At 37.8% G+C, this 19,542-nt stretch overlaps 1 protein-coding gene and 1 long non-coding RNA gene across 6 annotated transcripts in view; one reads left to right on the top strand and one right to left on the bottom strand.

Moving 5' to 3' along the window:
* Positions 1 to 1,794: 1,794 nt before the first annotated feature.
* LOC131944900 (uncharacterized) lies at positions 1,795 to 5,561 on the bottom strand. 5 transcript variants are annotated; one of them, XR_009387090.1, is made up of 5 exons: positions 5,414 to 5,561; positions 2,962 to 3,079; positions 2,643 to 2,795; positions 2,234 to 2,298; positions 1,795 to 1,917 (listed from the first exon to the last, which is right to left on the bottom strand). It is a non-coding gene; the product is annotated as an uncharacterized LOC131944900 (long non-coding RNA). The 5 variants fall into 5 exon arrangements; XR_009387092.1 differs by lacking the exon at positions 5,414 to 5,561 and adding an exon at positions 5,223 to 5,257; XR_009387093.1 differs by lacking the exon at positions 5,414 to 5,561 and adding an exon at positions 5,214 to 5,242.
* Positions 5,562 to 6,428: 867 nt separating this feature from the next.
* Positions 6,429 to 19,542, top strand: part of LOC131944901 (sperm-tail PG-rich repeat-containing protein 2-like) — a 46,800-nt gene continuing 33,686 nt past the window's right edge. Inside the window, exons 1-3 of the mRNA XM_059305779.1 lie at positions 6,429 to 6,449; positions 6,573 to 6,756; positions 18,418 to 18,536. Coding sequence (XP_059161762.1) covers positions 6,429 to 6,449; positions 6,573 to 6,756; positions 18,418 to 18,536 — 324 coding nt within the window. The remainder of the gene's footprint in view (positions 6,450 to 6,572; positions 6,757 to 18,417; positions 18,537 to 19,542) is intronic.

Here is a 19,542-nt window from a genome sequence, read left to right as displayed (position 1 = left end):
TCATTTACCCCCCGCCAAGGAGGACATCCCCCCCCCCCCCCCCACGGACACACCTCTTAAGGTACAGCTGGGGTTAGGGTTATGGTTAGGGTTACGGTTAGGGTTAGCGTTAGGGCTAGGGTTAGAGTTAGGGTTAGCGTTCTGGCCAAGGTTAGGATTATGGTTAGGGTTACGGCTAGGGTTAGGGTAAGCGTTAGGGCTAGGGTTAGAGTTAGGGTTAGCGTTCTGGCCAAGGTTAGGATTATGGTTAGGGTTACGGCTAGGGTTAGGGTTAGCGTTAGGGCTTGGGTTAGAGTTAGGGCTAGAGTTAGAGTTTGGGCTAGGGCTAGCGTTCGTGCTAAGGTTAGGGTTAGCGTTAGGGCTAGGGTTAGAGTTAGGGCTAGAGTTAGGGTTAGCGTTCGGGCTAAGGTTAGGGTTAGCGTTCGGGCTAAGGTTAGGGTTAGGTTCAGAATTAGAGTTAGTGTTATGGTCAGGGTTAGGATTAAGGCTAGGATTAGGGTTAGTGTTATGGTCAAGGTTAGGCTGAAACCTAAGTCTAGAGTTGGTTTTGGTTATGTGTTAAGTTTTAGGCTGAGGTGAATGCTTAGGGTTTGGTCATTTTTTTATCGATTAGGATTAAGGAAATACATAGGTATAGAGTTTGAGTTAGGATCATAACTTGAGGCCGGGGGGGGGGGTCTCCAGGGGGGTTATTGACAAGGGGTAATTGCCCGGGGGGGGGGGGGGTAAATACGGGAGGGGGGGGGGGGGTAATTGACGGGGTGGGGGTAATGTCATGTAGCCAGGTCCACTATTAGAAAGCCAAGATTCCAAACTTTGTAGCCTTATGTAGGTAATCTAATCTCATACAAGTTCTTGAAAGCAACATCAAAGACGAGAAATAAGAAGAGCCATCGTTGTCGGCTTATTTAACAGGGAAGTCTTAGTCTAAATCAATCCACGACAATGTCTTTAAGACAATAAACCTTAACTTTGCTTGAAATAACAATATCGTTCTTCATTCAGTCAAATTCAACATTATGGCTTCACTGAACTTTGTCATTGAAATGCATGTGTAGTTTGAAATGTGTGTCTGTTAAAATTGTACAGTTGATACCGAATATATCCAGCCTTTTTCTTCTTCGTTCAGTTGCTTTTCTTTCTGGATTTCTTATCTTTTGTCAATCCAAAAACAAGTGTTGTATCCCCAAGATAGGTTGCTATCCCCAACTATAGAGCCTCATCTACACGGGAGATTGAACTCAGGACTTCTCGGTTTAGCAACCACGAACTTTACAAGTTCTTGATTTTAGTATTGGCGTGTCAGTTTTCTTCTTTATTTAGTCGACATCTAAAGTTAAACAAAAACAGTTGCCTAGCTCAGCAAAAGTCAATGTAGGCCAATTATGGCCAGTGTAGCAATTAGCAACATCAAAGTTGATTTGGATTCCATACTTCTCTAGTGTGGAGGTCTTTATTATTAATATTATCCTGTTTGTTTGATACTTTTCTTTAACTTAATAATAATAAACATAGGCACTTTTTGCCTGGAGTACAAACTGCGTCACAGTATTCTCTGGTAAACAATTAAGTTCTTTTCCGTGCTCAGCTAATAGAAACAGCATTCCTAGATTATTTGTTTTTTTTTTGTGTTTTTTTTTAAAGGGCTTCAGCTGTTTTAATGTCAACTTGTGCTGGGAATACTATAACTACATACAACACTTTTCAGCTTTCAATCACTTGCATCTTATGTACAAAGTAAAAAACCAAATACATCAAATTTTGAGAAATAATTTATTTATCAAACCTGACAATGGCATATAATTATAAAGCCAAACATTAACATATCAAGATTATTGCAATTATCACCATTTGCAGATTCTTGTTTAACTATGGTAGATGGAAGTATTAGTTGCCTTTTACATCACTTTTCACTTCCTGAAACAAAACAAAATGATTTTCTTAATCATCCATCTGAAATAATAAAATTAGCAAAAAAAAAATAATCTTTAGTTTAAATTAGTTTAATACATCAAAACAAAACAAGAAAAAAGTGATTGAATGAGATGAATCATGGCATAGATATCTATAAATTTTGCTTTAGTGATAAAGGGGTAAAAATTTAAGTTATTTTAAGAGAAACATAAGATAGAGAAATAAACTATTAGGCCTAATTTAAATAATTTAATTCCTTTCTCCCAAAACACTACATGTAACCTTAAAAAAAGAAAACTTAAAATTTATCAATATTTACCTTGTGTTAAAATTCTTCTGTACATCTACTGTATCAGCTTGACACTCATTAGGTATGCCTAGTTCCTGTTGAGCAGTTAAGACAGATTAAGTAACTAAATAATTCAAATTTGTAAGACAAACCACTAAATGATGTTATATATATATATATATATATATATATATATATATATATATATATATATATATATATATATATATATATATATATATATATATATATTTCCTTCCTGCAAATCAGCATATTTAAAATATTATTAAATATTTTAAAAAATACATATTGTATCAATCATCACCACTGACTTGGTTTTACTAGGTAAAATACTTTTTAAATACAATATTTATACAAATAAAAATCTATCTCAATCAACATGTTCAAAATAAACCAAAGCAAACTTGTGATAACTTACCTGATTAATGTTTGAGAGGATTCACCCAGTTCTCGCCACTGAAGCAGATTAGATGCGTGTGTTATAATACTTGTGATATACTGATTGCAATTTTTTGCACTTTTAGTCCTGGAGATCTATCATAATCTATGTTGTAGGCATAGACTGTTAAACCTGGATAGTAATATTATAGAAGTATATTATATCTAGTATAATATAAATATTTTAAAATATAAATGACACTAAATTATATTTATCAACATTGGAAATAAAAATGGTACAATCAAGTTATAAAAAACAAATTATAAAATTTAAAGCAGCTTATTAATAATTGTCATACCTTTTCCTGCTTTTATGTCAAATGTAAGAGGTAATAGAGAAAGAACATCTTGTGTCATTTAGTATGCTGTAGTCTTATTACTGGTAAAAATCAGATCTTCCCTTTTTTTTGGGTGAACCTGTAAAAGAGAAATTACAACATGGATAAACACAATGAATTTCATATCTAATCCTCAACTAGTTATCACCCCAATCCTAACCTCATTTTTTAAAACCAATTTCTAAATATGTTTTCAGAACAAATTTATGTTAAGTCTACCTATTTTAATGTTCAGAATACTAATATTTATCAAAACTACCTCCAGTTGAAATTCAAGATACCTTTATAAAAAGTTATTATGACTTTAACTTTGTGTAGTTGTTATTTAGGCTATTTGTTTATATTATTTAAATTAATATTTCATGCCTTGTTTTAAAAAGATCTACAAGTCTACTTTTGATTTTATGGTATAATCTGATAAAAAATTAGGCTGCTTCATCTGAAAACTAAGGCCAATGCAAAGACTCCCAAATTAACGATAAGTAGGTTTGTATAGATATTGTATATAATTACTAGCCCAATAGTATTACTCTATGACCAATATATAGGACTTAATGTATCAGACCTAATTCCTATAATTAGGCCTACTAATCATTAAATAATTAATAGATCTAACAGTAGGATAATTACAATTATGGGCCTTAGCTGACATAGAGAGCTGAATACTTAACTAAACATTTTTAAAAATTATGGTAAGCTAAGTGAGTTGAATTATTTTATTTAGATAGGCCTAGGCTATAATATACTCTATAGTAGTCTATAGTTAAGTGATAGCCGCAGAGCAGCGTATATCATAATAATTTCAAATTAAATCTATAAGCAACATTAAGCCTCTGCCTTGTCGCCTAATTAAAAACTAAAGCCTATTAAGCCTTTTCCTAATAAGCCTTTGGCCTAATTTAAATAACAGCCTATATAATATATAAATAGGCTAAACTACTTGTAAGACCTAATAATAGACTAATGACTAAGAGAGTGCTAGGCCCCTTTCCGATATTATATAATAAATGCTTGATCGATATCATAATCTAACACTGATTACATTAATTTACAAAAGGCCATAACATCTTAACTCTACTAATAAAATAGGCTAGGTCTGGTTTTAACTTAGGCCTAATAGTAATTAGTAATTATAATAAAGTAGGCCATTTTATGACATTTATAAAATTTTTAGTAGATGGCCGAGCCTTAAATTTAAATACTAAAATAGATTTAGACTACTATGCCTATTGTTGGTCTAATTAATAATTTATTTTTCATTTAGAATTTTAGATCTCCAAAACATAGGCCTAGGTCCTAAATAAATTATTTTTATTTTATTGAGCCCGCCTTAATGTATAAGTCAAGTATAAGATGTGATCTGTTTTTTTTAATAAAAATAACCCTACACAATACTAGTGATTTATCTAATATCTAGTACTACTTTAGGCCTATTTAATTATTTATTAGTAGGCTGAATAAAATCTAAAGCTATACTTTATTACTATATTGGCCTATTATTCTATAATTAATTTATGTTTTCTTTCAATACATAGTAGATCCTGTGGTACCTCAACATTCTAGTGCCTCGACATACCAGATTTTTTAAATACGAGCAGTTGAGCGAGTAATATTTCGCTTTGAGTTACGCGCAAAATTTGAGATACCATATTTCACAGTTTATGGAAAAGAAATACCCCCAAAAAGATGCAAATGATTATTTATCGCAGCTATTTAATTATAATAATAAGCGTCTTACTCATATTTGCAGCATTATGAAAGGGAGAAAGAAATAAACTTCCTAAACAAGTTTTATTTTAAGCTACCAGCACATGAAAGTGACTTAAATTAAGCATGGCAAAAAAGAAGAGAAAAGCTGTCAAGAAAATTAAGCTACCGTAATAATTTTATTTAGTATTTAGGCCTTACGTTTAAGTCTTAATAAGTGCAACAATGCTCAGTGAATTTTAGCCATTAATGGCATTAATTTTATGAATAATGTGTAGCTTTAGTATATTTTTAGACCTAAGCCTAAGCTTGTAGATATAGATCTACAAACAATTTGAAATAGAAGAGATTTAAAATTGAATAGATCCTAAAGGACAGATATGCCACGGAAATAATTATCTTTCTATACTACTATCTAGTCAATCTAGACTAGTGCTACTGAAAAATTATTAAATTAGGTAGGCCTAGATTCTAGATCTAGATTCTATCATTTACTTTCGACGCACTAGGCATACTTTTAACTTTTTCTCTCTAGTCAATAATGTAGATTTCTAGATCTAGATCTAAATGTAAATCTAGATCTTGTAGATTTACGTAGATTTTACATCAGTGTAAATCGTTGATCAAGTAGATCTAGTCTAGATCTAGACCTGGACTAGCTCTCGTCAAAACAAAATGGCTGGAATATTAGCTTCAAAACACCTACAGTTTATGCTTTCCTAATTGTGGAGAGCATGTTTAATTATTGTTTTATTTTCAACGACAGTGTTGACTGAGAAACCACCAAAGGGTTTTATTCTCAACGACACAGTCGGAGAGAGGCTCAACGATTCTGTCGTTGAGATGATCCGCATGGGGTGATCAAATGATACTTGAACTAAATATAGGAGTGAAATGATTTAAGTTGAAACGAAGCATCTCGATGAAGTGAATATAGTTGAACTAAAATATGTTTGAACTTTATCAAGTTGAAGTGAATACGAATGTTGAAGTGAATCAGGTTGGGGCGAAATGAACTTGATTGTTATCGTGAGCCTGGCTTAATCCATCATCCATCACACGTGTACACAGAAAAAAAAAACAAAAAAAAAAAGAACTACTACCAAACTTCCATCAGTACAAACTGAGAAGGGAAGCTAATTTTGAGATTAACTCTGATAGGACCACACAGAGTTCTCGGCCCTTGAACAACAACGTTCCGTTAATCCCGGGACATAAGTATACCTTGCAGTAATCCCTGTTTATAGCGAGCCGGGGGGTGGGTTGATCCAAAGGGGCCATTCAAGTACACTTTGTTTTTTCTTCTTCTTCTTTCAAGTGTAGTGGGCGTTTTATCTGCCCTAGTGTGGGCTTTGAACAAGCCACACAAGGCTGGGATATTGTTCTAAGGGAGATGGTGGGCTTTTGGTGTACTCACATATGTTGAATTGTGTTTGTTTTTTAAAAGAGGAATTGTAATAGTAGGGCTTCAACGTATGGGCTTTTGTTAAATTTACTCCACTTGTATCAATGGTTTCTTTTTTTTTTTTCGAATAAAAAGTGGGCTTTTTTTTTCAAAAAAAAAAAAAAAGGTACGTGTTTGTCGACTTTATGTCAAATTTCCGGCTTGAGACCTTCAGACGTCACATAGTCCACTCAGCTCTGATGAGTACCTGACTCAAGTTAGGGGAAGTAAAGGCTTCCGGGTATATGGCTGGCCAAACTACCCCTCATTGAAACAGATGAACTCTGCTTCATCTGCCGTAAGTGTCTTGGGAATAACGAAAAAAAAAAAGATAAAGATAAAATTTAGCCTATTTATTTATAACTAAAGCAACTAAACTTTAAGCTAAACGCTAACGTTCCCGAATTTGTGTGTATTTCAGGATGCTCCACCCCCGGGGTCCTATGACGTGGCCGAGGCTTTCGAGAAGAGCCAGGTGAAGCCCACCATGGCCAAGCCCAGGTCACAGGCCGCCCAGCGCAAGCAGACGTCTTTCTTGTCGGCCGCCACAAGGTTTGCCCCGCCCCGAGATGTCATCGTCCGGCAACCGGACAAAGAGAATCCAGGTAGGTCTGGCATCAGTGGGTTGACCATTAGGTGTGTCTGGCATCAGTGGGTTGACCATTAGGTGTGTCTGGCATCAGTGGGTTGACCATTAGGTGTGTCTGGCATCAGGTGTGTCTGACATCAGGTGTGTTGTCACCATCAGGTGTGTCTGGCATCACGTGTGTCTGGCATCACGTGTGTCTGGCATCAGGTGTGTCTGACATCAGGTGTGTCTGACATCAGGTGTGTCTGACATCAGGTGTGTTGTCACCATCAGGTGTGTCTGGCATCACGTGTGTCTGGCATCACGTGTGTCTGGCATCAGGTGTGTCTGACATCAGGTGTGTCTGACATCAGGTGTGTCTGACATCAGGTGTGTTGTCACCATCAGGTGTGTCTGGCATCACGTGTGTCTGGCATCAGGTGTGTTGTCACCATCAGGTGTGTTGTCACCATCAGGTGTGTTGTCACCATCAGGTGTGTCTGGCATCAGGTTTGTGATCAGGTGTGTCTAGCATCAGGTGTGTGACATCAGGTGTGTTGTCACCATCAGGTGTGTCTGGCATCACGTGTGTCTGGCATCAGGTGTGTCTGACATCAGGTGTGTCTAGCATCAGGTATGTCTAGCATCAGGTGTGTCTGACATCAGGTGTGTTGTCACCATCAGGTGTGTCTAGCATCAGGTGTGTTGTCACCATCAGGTGTGTCTAGCATCAGGTGTGTCTGGCATCAGGTGTGTCTAGCATCAGGTGTGTCTGGCATCAGGTTTGTCTGGCATCAGGTGTGTCTAGCATCAGGTGTGTCTAGCATCAGGTGTGTCTAGCATCAGGTGTGTCTAGCATCAGGTGTGTCTAGCATCAGGTGTGTCCAGCATCAGGTGTGTCTAGCATCAGGTGTGTCTAGCATCAGGTGTGTCCAGCATCAGGTGTGTCTAGCATCAGGTGTGTCTGGCATCAGGTGTGTAAAGGTGTTGTCACCATCCGGTGAGTCTAGCATCAGGTGTGTCTAGCATCAGGTGTGTCTAGCATCAGGTGTGTCTGGCATCAGGTGTGTAAAGGTGTTGTCACCATCCGGTGAGTCTAGCATCAGGTGTGTCTAGCATCAGGTGTGTAAAGGTGTTGTCACCATCCGGTGAGTCTAGCATCAGGTGTGTCTGGCATCAGGTGTCTGGCATCAGGTGTGTAAAGGTGTTGTCACCATCCGGTGAGTCTAGCATCAGGTGTGTCTAGCATCAGATGTGTCTACCTGAGTTAGCTGCAGGTGAATCCATCTGTATCAGGGCTATTTCTCTTATTTTTGCAAAAGCCGAGCTGGTGAGACGAGGAGGGCATCGACTTCCGGTCACCCAACAAGAACATCCTTCAATAACATGTCAGCTACCATCGTTAGACGCCGGACTGCTTGCCCCGGGGGTGGGAGGGTGGGGGTGAGAGGATTATGGTCGGATACCGTTTCACATTAGCATATGCACTTAGCATAAATCACCATCCTGTCTTGTTCAAGTGATATGCTAAACTGTGGGGGTCGTCTCGTGCGGGTGTAAAACATAGAGAGGTCACATGTAAAAGTCATCTCGACCATTGTCCATGTCACAACTGTAAAACATACAGGTCACATGTCTTTTTGACTACGTTCGATGTTACATATACTGTGGTTGATTGAAAGGCTGAAACTTATTTGAGTTGGCCTATCAAAATTCGAACTCATGAAATCTTTTCTACGATAATACCTATTAACCTATTAAAAATTAAGATCGACAAATGATGATCCTTATTATAAACCTATGCAAATATAGGCCCTTACCGGTTTTCCAACAGTAGAAAAAGAAAACTTTTGTGTTGGTTTAGATGACAAACTTAGTCGTTATTAATATGTAATCATTACATGTGCTTTTCTAAATCGTTATTGTTTCTTAAAGTGTTTGTGTACGTGTACGCTACATAGTTTTTTTTTGTCCGCATTTGTTTTTAAACATAACTTGAATAAAAGGCCGCTTATCAAATTTATGAAATGCAAAAACACCCTTCGGCAATGTTAATATGCAGTGGCATTTCCAACGCCCACTCCGGTTCGTGATGATGTAGCATTTTGGCTTCTTGGGAACAGCTTGACAACAATTATACGTATTTTCCTTCAGATTTTCCGCTGCAACATTTTAACTACACCAGATTAGTTTAACCTCACAGCTTTGATTAGTATTGACTTCTAGTACTGTCGCGCTTACTTATTGCTCTAATATCTGCCCCACTATGTTTTTCTAATACAACTATAATCTCCGTCGCTCCACGGTACTAAGACCACGCCAAAATAAAAGAAAACAATTGAACGCGTCTTGCCGAAGAAATTGATCCTCTAAAAATCAAGCCACCTTCTTCCCCATTCATTTGTCTTCACTAAAATCTTACACTTAACTTCACTTTCTCAAAAGCCAACCGGGAGGTCCGTAAATGGCGAATATACTTAGATGTAACGGAAAGAAGCGGGTTCGTTTCAATAGACGAATGACGCATTCTATTCAACGGCTGATGCGGCAACTCGGGTTTTGGCTCGCACGGACAAGCCCTGGCCAAATTGTTGCTTTTAGCTGGGTGTCAAAAGGGATGTAATCATAAGCGATTGTCTGCCCTTTCCGCCGAGCTCTTTCGTTGATGAAGTGAAGGAAGTTGTCACCACGGAGCTATGTCTCGAGGTTTAAGTGAATTTTGGACTTTTCGCTTTTATTTGGTTTCTGTTAAACGTTTGTGAGTCAATGTCTTTATTTCATGTATAGATTCTTAGCAGTCTACAGCTGAAATAGAGTTCTAAATAATACTAGACCGTTTGAAATGTTTAGTTCAATGCAATTTCTTGATTATGTATTCGCATTGATGCGTTCGTATTACCTTGCGTTAAAAAAAAAAAGACTGAAAAATGTTATTTATTTTAAAGATAAATATATAGAAAAGAAATATTTAAAATCTGATTAGGTTTTTTATTAACATAAATCGTCTAAACAATTTATTTTTTTGGGTGCACAAAAATAAACAGCAAAAAAACTGTATCAGATCGACTTATTTATTGTTCGCCATTTTTTCTACGCTTGACAACTGCGCATGTCCGTTATAATACGTCGTTTTCGTAAAAGGTTCGGATCCAGCAGAGATGAGTATCTGGAATTGGAATGTCTACAATTGCTCGGGGGTAATGGGATTGGGGTACAGATACATTGGGTAGATAACACAAGGGGGAAGGGCTATTAGGTATAGGGTCTTTTCTTTGGAAATACATATATATATATATATATATATATATATATATATATATATATATATATATACATATATATATATATATACATATATATATATATATATTAATGAAAAAAATAAACACCACATCCAGCTGTCCATTCTATAAATACACTGTGGATATGGATGGTGATTTTTTTTCTATTTGACGTAAAAAAAAATTGAAACTTATATTTACTCAATGGAAAACTGTGGAGAAATGATGGCCTACGTTTGTGTGTGCGATGTAGATCTATCTCTGCCATCCACTACAGTCAACATTACACATTTCGTGCCAGCCCGCGTGCCGAATAAAGTTTTTATTCCATCCGTCATAGCCAGGTTCATATAGGGGTGGGGCGTGTGGTGTAGGGGGGGGGGTGGTGTAGGGGGTGTGGTGTAGGCGGGGTGTAGTGTAGGGGGGTGATAGGGAGTGAGGTTGGGGGTAATAGAAGTGAGTCGCCCATGTCTAAGAGTAAAGTAAATCTTGTAATTATTTTCATCCACGGACATGAAGAAAGGACACACACACCGATGACGTGTCTGAGTATGGTATTCTAAAGAACAAAATATATCAGCGGCGGAATTTTTAAATTTTTTACCCCAATGGAACTGACGCGGTATACGCTGCTTATCTTTTTGTCGTTTTTTTTTTATTTGAATTTTATTTCTTCTTCAAAAGATTAGAAAACTGGCTGGCTTTACTTTTAGTTAAAGAGTTTTTTTTTTTTTTTTAATATTATTTTTTTTTCTTCTAGCAGGCTAAATGTTTGTAGTGTTTTTAAGAGCTATTCGCAAAATTTTAATCGCCGCCTCCTTCATTCCTCCAAACTTTCTGTTTCGTGCCTTGTAGATTTATTAGTTGATTACAATTATCTTTTTGATTATAATTACAACTGGTTTTGAAGAGCGGATAAAAGCTTCCTTTTGTGATAGTCCTATGGGTGATAAAGTTAAGAGGATAGCGCGACACAAGAACAAAGAGGGGTTGTTTTAAAGTTGAGGGGAGGGGTGCCAGCTTAGGAGGAGGTATGATGGGGGGGGGGGGGGGTGAGAGAGGTAGTGGAACGCACCAAGTAACCTCGCCCAAAGTTTGTGGGAGTACTGCAGAGTAGGAAGATCCTGTTCGTCAAATGTGATTCACTGGGGAGGGGGTGGGGAGAGAGGGGCGGAAATGATGACGTCACACGTCTTAGCGTTAGTAAGCAATCGTTTTTTTTTCTTTTCATTATTTGTATTACAAAGCGAAACAAATGATTCGGCTGCTTTTGATGAACAAAAAGTATAAGAAAAAATACAATGTTTTAAATCTAAAAGTGGTTATTGGTTTAAAGTCTATTCTTTTTAAGAGAACTTTTCTTTACCTTCCTTCAAGATTGCCTTAATTGGATACAATCAGAAGAAATATTTTATAGACTGAAAAACTAAATATTTATTAAAAATCTAATTTAAATATCACACGACTTTATGATCTACACCAATCAAGCGACATTAAAATGGCCAGTTACGTCAAATATAAATTTGTTTCCCATCAAAGTCTTAAGCCATGGGTAATCCTACCTGACGTCCGTAAGCATTGATTACAATAGTATGATTACAATAAGAAATGAAGTACCTAGCATAACGCTTTAATCTTTAAACTATAACCAAACATTTCTAATATTCACATCGGCTGACTACATACAACATGGGCGAATGTTTAGCATGAGAAAAATATTTATTCTATTGACAAAGTAATCCCACAAAAAAAGATTATTGACAAAGTAATCCCACACAAAAAGATTATTGACAGATTATGGGAGTGATAAAAGGTGATTTAAAAAAAAACCAATCGTCATCTAACAAGTGACCGCATCTATTAGCAAGATAAATGAATAAATATGTTTAAATGATACGTTTTCCAAACGAGGCGGATGTACACTCCGTCATCTGAGTTTGTGTAGTTTATCCTTAAAATTATATTGAACGATTTTCTGGGAACGTCCCATCATTTATATGTTCCAGCGGCCATCTTTTTTTATTTTTTATTTTTATTTTTTTTTTATTTTTTTTTTTTTTTTGCTGCGCACAATTTTTCCTAAGCAGGCAATGAAATTAGATGATGTATTTTCCCTGCACGATAATAAAAATATATGTTCAAAGTCTGATTTTTATGTCGGCGAAAATAAACTCGAAGTAATATAATCTTAACACGATTGGCAGATAATGATTTCGAACTGTCATTTTTATTTTATTTTTATTTTTTTTCCGTCTTTTTTTCCCGTTCTGCTTATTCCAATTGCCCGGGTCCAATGCTTAAAGCATGAGGCAAGTAGGTGTCAGGGAAATCTTGTTAAAGTAAGCGCGATATTGAATGATCAGTGCGAGGAAAAAAGATTGAAGATTGGATGATTTTTGAAGGGTCGGTTATTTCCATGTCTAGCTAGAGCTACAGATTGATATGGAATTCCCCCCGATGGGAGCCTTAAATGATAGAATAAGTCTCAAAGGTTCGCCTTCAATCAGGTCAAGGGAGTTAATTATTTTCACGAAAAAACAATAAATCACGGGTTATTTTTTTATATTTTTATTGTAAACAAGAAAAATATTTTCATTTTTTTATATTATTAGCTATTTTTAATGTAATGCAATTTACGGATTAGATTTTAAGAAAGTGAGCGATAACGGAATATGTGCAAGGTTAAGTTCTTTGTATCTACATATATCTGTTATATCTGGGAGGATGCGATCATGACGGAGGGTTCGGTAAATAGAGGTTCACATTGATGAGAGACAAACGACTTTCATTAACCGGCCCTGCTCGCCCCCATCACTATCGTGAAGGAGATACATATTGGATATATATTTGACTGGGGGAGAAATTAGATTCCATTTTATGCGCGGGTGTTTGTGTTTGAGATTGTGGGGGAAGGAAATGTTGGGTTCAATCAATGTCTAGCTGCTAGAACAAATGGGATCTGGGCCCTGGCGATATGTTAGGTTGTGATTGGACAAGCCGTGATCTGGGATGGTTGGAGGAGATCCTGGTTCAGAACGGGAGCCGGAGGTTTTACTTCAAGACATTTTGCCCGAATAGATACTTTCCTGAATGGATATTTTTCCGAATGGATATTTGCCCCCAATGGATACTTGCCCGAATGCGACAACTGCCCGAAAGGACTCTTGCCCGAAATCAACAAATGCCCGGATGCAACAAATGCCCGAATGCGACAAATGCCTGAATGGGCACTTGCCCGAATGCGACAAATGCACGAATGGACACTTGCCCTAATGCGACAAATGCACGAATGCGACAAATACCCGAATGGACACTTGCCCGAATGCGACAAATGCCCGAATGCAACAAATGCCCGAATGGACATTTGCCCGAATGCGTTCAGAAAAACGTAAACTTCCTCAACTTCATTTATTCATCTTGTTATTTACATCGGTATTCCTTACAGCAGTATTTCATAGAGTGGATCCTCTAATGAGCTGGAAAACATCTTAAAACATTTGCAACTATTAATTTAAAAAGAAAACTCCAAGTATTAAGCTATCGAAATTTAAACATCACCAGTTAGTATTACAACAGGCTAATATATATTTTTAATTACTTGTTGATACCCTATTCTACACTACATTACACGATTAAGCTAATTTTTAACCAATCCACGACCAAATATTCCAACGATTTCGATCGTCTTTCGACAAAAATAAATGTGCCCGCTTGATTGAACAGTGCGGCTAATTACGTGAGGCTAATCACGGTCTGGTGGATCATAATAAGCAAACAGTGGACCGGTGACCAGCAACTGGCCAATGACTGTTGACCTTCCCCGTCACGTGATCACCGGACGGCAAACACTGGCACCGATTGTGTACCCAACTGTTGATTTAATCTCGGGACCGCATACCGTCTTCACGTCCCAACCCCCCTCCCTACCCCCTTACCCCTCGCCCTCTCCGCCCCTTCCTCCATACTCTCGAAAACTCACTCGCGGTCAAGGAATGGCAACTGTGAGCAAACAAGATCCCCCCCGCCCCCAAACATTTATTAATGATGTTGAGTAAATCATTTTTCTATAAAGATTTTTTTCTCCCTTATATTTTTTTCTTCCTGGCATGCGCAGAGGAGAGTTCCGCCGCGGATTCATTAAATATCGCGTCTTTTGCATAGCATTTAAATATTTCCCTCGTTTATTACAGCCGTCCTTTTGAGTCATGATATTCTGCCCCCACCCCTCCCTTTTTTCTAGAACACCCCCCACTCCCACGCTCCTCCCATTCGTCTATTTTTAGAAACCAAACTATAACAAACGACCCGGAAAACGCCTCAATTTTGCGTGTTTTAAAACCTGTTTGTATTGTGTTGCTAAATGTGAATCCTTCACATTGCTTTGCTTGATTAGTTGTCTATAGATATGACCAATATTTGAATTTTAAAATGTAACCAACGTTTTTAAAATTAAATCCCAACGAATACACACATTTATTTTCTCGATTACGTGTTTAGTAGTCACAGCAACAGTAATATTTCAACTTTGCAAACTAAAAAAAAAATGGATATATATAACAACTAGACCACTTATCTTTGTAAATGAAACTATCTCTATTTTATTAGGTAAATTAAAATACCTCTACCGAAAAGGTAACCTGTTTCAGACGGTAAATTAATTGGCGAGCTGGGGGTAAAGATAATTTGTTTTCTAACGATTTATAGTGTAGATGTGTATCCTCCACTCGGCCTAGTCCATCTTGTCTTCCTCTACCTGACGCCATGTTCTATTCGGAGCTGGGTGGGCTCTGGTTAACACGCGGGGAGAGAATTGGGGTGGGATATGTAAAAGCTTGGTGGTTATTTCCTGACTCTATCTAAAGCTGTGTAAATAAAGTTAGTAAAGTTCCCTTTTTTGTCTTGATGAGCCATGAGGCAAGTGAAGTAGAGTTCACCTGTGTCGGTTACCTTCGGCATATGAAGGGATAGTGTGGTCAGCACTATGCCCAGCATCGTTGCCTTCCCTAACGAGAATTAGGTACCCATCAGAGTTGGGTTGACACTTGAACCCTGATTCGAGACGGTAAGTTAAGCAGTTTAGCGCTCTACCGCTAGGCCACGCAGTGTAGACTGTTTTAATACAGGGAACCAGCAAACGGAATGTTTGTCTTGTGAGTTATGTTTGAGGGCAGTATCTGATTAGGAGTGTGGAAGCTGGTGTTAAAATCCACATTTGAATGTTGCTCAGTGGCGTAGCGAGGTCGGGTGTCACCCGGTGCGGAACTTAATGGTGTCACCCCCAGAGGCGTAGCGACCCTTCCCGGGGACAAACTTTCAAGTTTTCGATTTGCACCCCCCCTCCCCCTTCAAACTTTCGATTTGCATCCCCCCTCAAGTTTTCGATTTGCACCCCCCCCCCCCTCAAACTTTCGATTTGCACCCCCCCCCTCATGTTTTTCTCTATATATTTTGCTATTTTTTGCCTTGGTGTCACCCCCCCCCCCTAAATGGTGTCACCCGGTGCGGTCCGCACCGCCCCTGATGTTGCTACAAGATCATCGTGAAGGCTGGGGGAAAAGTTGAATTTCACATTCATTAAAATACATTAAAATACGAGTTGAAGTCATGCTTTTTATATCCCAGCATCCCCGTGTGTGTTGGCGCCACCACAGTTTAATCCACCCTGGCATAGATTTCACTTTGCCACCAAATCCACCACAGCCTTGACCTTGCCACTCTATGCTCCACCATAAACTTTCCTGACGCTACCGCTCCACCATAGACATCACTCTGCAACTCTACACTCCACCAAATACAATTCTGACAACGCCACTATTCCACCACAACCTTGACCTTGACATCATCTACCAAATCCTGTTATTGGCCCTGCAACAAAAAACACATCTATAGTATTTCCACAGTGATCTTGAAATCCTTAACTCCACCAAATCCTGTTATTGACCCTGCCACCAAAACCTCATCTTCTACTGTACCCCCCCCTACCCCACCCACCCTTCCCCCTCCTCCAGCCCGCATGTGTTTTCTTCAATCGGCACCCACTGATGTGGTTAATACCAGATTACATCCCCTGTTGCATGACTAAACGCCGCTCGGAGAGTTACCGCCCTTCATTTATGCAACAAGTGATTTATTGAAAGAGGAAATCAGTTGGGGGCGTATCCTTCTGTCTTTCCTTTTTTCTTTTTTTTTCCTTCACTGTTATTAGCTTCTTCATCGCATCCTTCTTATTTGTTCTTGATATTGAGCTTAGAAGAAAAAAAAAAGAAAAAAATATCAAGAAGTAAAAAAAAGTAAAAAAAAAAAAAAAGTTAAAAAATAAAACAAAGTAAAAAACAACAGCAACTGGTTCCACAGAGGTTAACTGGTATTGAAAAAGATATTTCTATTTAAAATTCAGTCGGGCATTTACAGCTAGAGTTATCTGAAGTTCGTGCAGACGATTTCTAAATATAAACCGTTGAATGTGTATTTAAGAAAATTCAGGAAATGTAGACGTACCGTTATAGCATGTCTCGACATTTATTATATGAAAAACAGAAATAAAGTTAAATTAAAACAACATTTTAAGAAACGAAAACAATGACCCGATTTCACGTCAGCCAGCTAAACCATAAAGAAAATAAATTTAATTTTAAGAAACTCAAATACAGATTCGATATTCAGATATGAAAGCTATTCTAGAAAAAAAAAAGTTCAAAGATTAGTGCAATCAATGTAAATTGAAAAACATCTTATTTTTTAAGAAACTTAAATAAGGTTTAATTTTTTTTTATATAAAATAATTCTTTTTAAACTCAGTTTTATAATTTTCAACATTATTTGGGACGAGAAGCATTTTTTTTTCAAATTATGCGTTTTCTATCGATTCACTTTATACGTTTTTAAAAATAAATCTTATTAAGCATTTTTAAATAATCAAAATAAATAAAATTAACACTTTAAAAATTAGTTTTTTAAAATCTTTTTCTAAGACATAAATAATTTATATCGCATTACATTCATAAAATAAAAACTTGCTTAAAAAGTAAATTTTCATTTTTGCAGGGGATCTCTATACGATAGAGGGGAAGCTAACTTTAAACAATTTTTATTTAACACATTCATTTCATTTTAAAAAATTATTTAAATCAACAAATTGATATTCTTCTGATATTTTAACAAAAAAAAACAAGTTGCCTCCCATATTATAACGAGCTCGGTATGTTAATTCTTTGACGACAGAGTCCATCTTGTTTAGGCCTTTTATTTCTTCGCATTTTTCGCGAAATCCCTTGCCGTGTATTAGCATAATGGGCCAGTGACTCACGCCTCTGTTTTATACCGCATCCCAATTTTACAAGACCTTTAATGGCGGTCTCCATTAGACAGCAATTAATTGTTTCATAGAGTCTTGCTCTACATTTTTAAATCCACGACACTAGTACTAAATGTGGCTTGAAACTCATATTTTCGTGATCCTAATACCGTATTTTTTGCGCATTAGATAACTTTTTAAAACTCAAAATTGCTCCTAAAAAGTCTTATATGTTCTTCTTCTTCGTTCTTAATTTTTAGTGTTGGGAGGGATCGAGCCTTATCTACCAGAGGGTTTGAACTCAAGACTTTTTTCGAATTTATCAACCATGAGCTTTGCCGACTCGACCATGCTTCCATCACAATTAAGGATTACGTGTCAACTGGTTATGCGCTATTGAGGCCATTGACTCCGATTTCAGCCTGCTTTTCTTTTTGGATTTGGTTCCATAGCCTTTGTCCAACCAAGAACAAACTACAAGGCAGCAGTTGTTTGATTTTGGAGTTGTCTCCCCTAGAAGAGTGACTGTCTCCAGCTAGGGAGCCTCATCTGCCCGAGGGTTCGAACTCGAGACTTTTCGGTTTAGCAACCATTAGCAACCGACTCGACCACGCAGACCCTCTACGTTACAAATATATCTTTAAAACACTGTCTCAGCTGAAACGATAGGGGAAAGTTAACTATATATATATATATATATATATATATATATATATATATATATATATATATATATATATATATATATATATATATATATATATATATATAATTTCATAAGGAAATGTCAAATATGCAAGTTACTGAGCTTGTCACTACCTGCTAAGCCACTGATTTGTTACTCTTTAAAAAACGGAACTTACGTCACTTAGACACGCATATCTTGCATAGAGTAAAAAAAAACAAAATGTTCGTTACCATGACACCTCTTCTCCGTAACCAACGGAAACCGTGTCGGCCGGACATGTTTGACTGCCATTTCCTGTAATCCGCATGTTCCCACGGTGATGTATGGTTGTGTCTTTACATAGTGCCTGCCCCGGCTGTCCCCTCCAACACCCCCACCCCCCAACATGGCCGAAGACGTTGTTCTGTAGCCAGATTTTTGTGTCTCGTCTGACAGGTCCGGCGTCGTACAACACGGACAGGGAGACACTGAACAAGAAGGCGGCCCTCATCAACACCAGGGATAAACGTTTCAGGGACGACAAGGAAGACTTTCCCGGACCAGGGGCGTACGAGGTAGGTCTTTTTGTTGGTTAGGTCATGGGCGTGTGATGTAGGTCTTTGTTTGGTTGGGCCAGGGGCGTACGAGGTAGGTCGTTTTATTGGTTAGGTCATTGGCGTGTGATGTAGGTCTTTGTTTTGTTGGGCCAGGGGCGTACGAGTTAGGTCGTTTTTTTTGTTAGGTCATTGGCGTGTAGGTCTTTGTTTTGTTGGGCCAAGGGCGTGTAGGTCTTTGTTTGATTGGGCCAGGGGCGTACGAGGTAGGTCTTTTTATTTGTGAGGTCATTGGCGTGTGATGCAGGTCTTTGTTTTGTTGGCCCAGGGGCATACAAGTTAGGTCGTTATGTGGTAGGTCATTGTGTGTGATGTAGGTCTTTGTTTTGTTGGGTCAGGGACGTGCGCGGTAGGTTATTTTATTTGTAAGTTCAGGGGGGGGGGGGGGTGATTTAGGTCCATATATTGTTGGGTCAGGAATCCGAAGTAGGTCCTTGTTGTTGTTTTTTTGGGGGGGGCCAGGGGCCTACGAAGTAGGTAATTGTTTTGATTGCTAGGTATCGGGAGTGAGGCGAAGGTCATTGTTTTGTTACATTATAAGAGAGGCGTAATATTTAGGTCAGGACCTTATGAAACCATAGACGTATGGGTTAGGGCCGTATATTTTTGGAACCTTTTTTAATATAAGGATGCCCGCTGTTCTATTAATACCACGGACCCAGAGAGTGTGTAATCTATATACATTTACATTATATCAGCATCATATGAGCTACGTTTACGCCCCCACCCCCTCCACCCACCTTTCAGGTGATCGTAGGTTTGATTAGAAACTGAAATTCACTTTTTGAGGCCCTATCTCTAGCTTAATTTATCTTTTATTTTATTTTTGTGTACGTAAAAACACCAATATAAACATAAATGTATGTTTCTTTATTTTTTTGTAAAATATTAAGTGTTTAATTTACCCCTATCCCCTACTACGTCCGTTTACCTCGCGCATGCGCATCAACGCCCCCGCACTTTTTCG

Source organism: Physella acuta, unplaced genomic scaffold (assembly GCF_028476545.2).
Source record: "Physella acuta isolate Inbredline_101_S28 unplaced genomic scaffold, ASM2847654v3 ptg000514l, whole genome shotgun sequence".
Taxonomy (NCBI): Eukaryota; Metazoa; Mollusca; class Gastropoda; family Physidae; genus Physella; species Physella acuta.
Note: the sequence above shows the minus strand (reverse complement) of the source record. Positions and strands in the feature narration are given on the sequence as shown.